The following is a 2,500-nucleotide window of genomic DNA, read 5'->3' on the forward strand; positions in this document are numbered from 1 at the left end:
TAATCACTTTCTACAATTCTTCGAGGAGAGAAAGTATTAAGGCTACGTGTTTTTGTTCTAGTAATTGAAAGAAGATATCAACTGAAATAAAGAAAAATATCAATATTTTCTTCTTTTGTATAATGTTACGTAAGTTGGCTCTGAAGAAGAGTATGTGTCGCATTCACCTTACGGACGTCGAAGTTGGGTTGGAGGGAAACATCAGCGCATTTTCCCGCAAGCAGAAAGTCAGGCAGTCCCCCTTGGCAAGAGACAGAGGCCACGACACCCAAAGCAAAGACAGCGACACCCAACATGTTTCCAGAGCAGCAAAATGTTTCTCTTGATTGACTCGGGCCGTCAGCCATCTTATATACGATCCCAATCACCTAGCAATGAAGTCTTTTCCATTTTTCTTGCCCTCTCTTTTTCTGCCAGAATTTTACTTCCATTTTCCTGTTCTTGAAAAAAAGATATTCTTTTTTTCTTCAAGAACATTTCTTATCTCTTCCATAAAATTGACATTAAATCAAACTGTTAGTTGTAATTGAATTCCTTCTATAAAGTACAGCAGCTATTATGGTTAACGATCAGGTATTAAGAGATTAGAGTATGTGAAAGAATGTGATTAGTCAGCATTCAAGATCATTATGGGACATTTGACAAGAACCTCCGGCATAACTTGTATCACGTCAAGATAACGGACGTATTACGAACGTGAAAAAAAACCATGCTACGTCTGCCTGCTTGCGTGACGTCATCAAGGATCCTTTTCGATGGTATAAAAGCACTTGGCGGACGTCCTTCCTCATCAATACTTCTGTCAAAATGAGACGAGTCCTTCTGGTTATGTCTGTGGCTGCAGCAGCAGCTGTGGCGTCTGTGTGCGCAGACAAAATCCCAGACTTCGTCGTTAGAGGACAATGTCCTGTTGTGGATGAAGTGAAATTGTGGAAGGAACAAAGGCCTAGACATTCTGAGGTATTGATTCTCTCTCTCTCTCTCTCTCTCTCTCTCTCTCTCTCTCTCTCTCTCTCTCTCTCTCTCTCTCTCTCTCTCTCCCGTTAACAAAATCAAAGGTTCTTGTATGTATACAATCAAGGACTGATATACCAAAGCATTCATAAATCAACATACAATACTATGTTTACCAAGTTACCGATATTGACATTTATGACTTAAAATAGACACAACTTTTTATTATTATTATTATTATTATTATTATTATTATTATTATTACTAGCGAAGCTACAATCCTAATTGGAAAAGCAAGATGCTATAAGCCCAAGGGCTCCAATAGGGAAAAATAGCCCAGTGAGGAAAGGAAATATGAAAGAGTAACAAAAACGAAACCTTTTCCAGTTTGGAGGAGTTTGGTTCCAGTACGCTCTCACGAAGAACGAATATCAGCCCCTGGAAAAATGTGTCCACATTCAATATTATTATGGTAAGTGAACCCTTCAATTAATAAGAAACTGGAAAAAACACATAATAAATAACATTGGAAACTTATTTATCTATCTTTAATGATAATATCTCTCTTTCTCCTCCTCTTCCTCAGATGGAAAAGGATACGAAGTGAAGACTCGGGGCATCAACTACAACGGAGACAAACAGGAGAGACGAGGAGGGATCTATCCTATGCCCCTCGGAGACCCTCATTTCATGGTCGACTTCGAGGGCCATTGTAAGTGGGAGCTTTTTGAAACTTTCTCTTTTGATTTCAGATCTATTTTAATATTCCTTAGAAACTAATGTTTCCTTTTCAACTTCTTGGTTAAATCTTATAGATAAATGGAAGTTATTGACTATAAATCTTTTCATTTGTCAATGTATTATTATTATTATTATTATTATTATTATTATTATTATTATTATTAGCTCAGCTAAAACCCTAGTTTGAAAAAGAAGATGCTATAAACCCAAGAGCTCTAACTGGGAAAAATAGCCCAGTGAGGAACGGAAATAAGGAAATAAATAAACAATATAAGAAGTAATGGAAAATTAAAGTAAGATATTTTAAAAACATTAACAACATTAAAACAGATATTTCATATAAAAACTAAATGCATTTTGTACAGTCTTCGCTGCCCCTCTGGTGATCCTGGACACTGACTACGAGAACTACGCTTGTCTGTACTCTTGCATGGACTACTCCAACTACTACTCGGACTTCGCCTTCGTCTTCTCCCGGACGCCGGAGCTCGAGGACAAATACTTGAGCAAGTGCCAGGCCGCCTTCAGGGACATCGGAGTGGACACCAGCCGTTTCGAAAAGACGGTTCAGGGGTCACACTGCGATTACTAGACTGAAGTGGAATTTCTTCTTGTCATAACATAGAAAGTGACTTTGACTCTTATCTCATCTCTTTTACAGTTCAATACTGGTGAAATTTTTTTCCTTGGTCTATCCTTTTTCGAATGATTTATTGATGACAATAAAGATATCTCTAAGCCAAGTTTTTCTTGTAACAACCTTGCATGCATTTACAATCTTAATTAGGCCATTATAAATACTATA

General features: G+C 37.4%; 1 protein-coding gene and 1 pseudogene across 1 annotated transcript; one reads left to right on the forward strand and one right to left on the reverse strand.

The window, feature by feature from the left end:
* The window catches only part of LOC137635204 (crustacyanin-A2 subunit-like), a 1,324-nt pseudogene extending 960 nt beyond the window's left edge, over nt 1-364 (reverse strand).
* Nucleotides 365-807: 443 nt separating this feature from the next.
* On the forward strand, nt 808-2,290 carry LOC137635212 (crustacyanin-C1 subunit-like). The gene is made up of 4 exons (XM_068367675.1): nt 808-960; nt 1,342-1,426; nt 1,541-1,666; nt 2,061-2,290. The coding sequence occupies exons 1-4, from the start codon at nt 808-810 to the stop codon at nt 2,285-2,287; spliced, it is 591 nt and encodes a 196-aa protein (XP_068223776.1). The 3' UTR covers nt 2,288-2,290.
* Nucleotides 2,291-2,500: the final 210 nt, after the last annotated feature.

Source organism: Palaemon carinicauda, chromosome 3, assembly GCF_036898095.1.
Source record: "Palaemon carinicauda isolate YSFRI2023 chromosome 3, ASM3689809v2, whole genome shotgun sequence".
Lineage (NCBI taxonomy): Eukaryota > Metazoa > Arthropoda > Malacostraca > Decapoda > Palaemonidae > Palaemon > Palaemon carinicauda.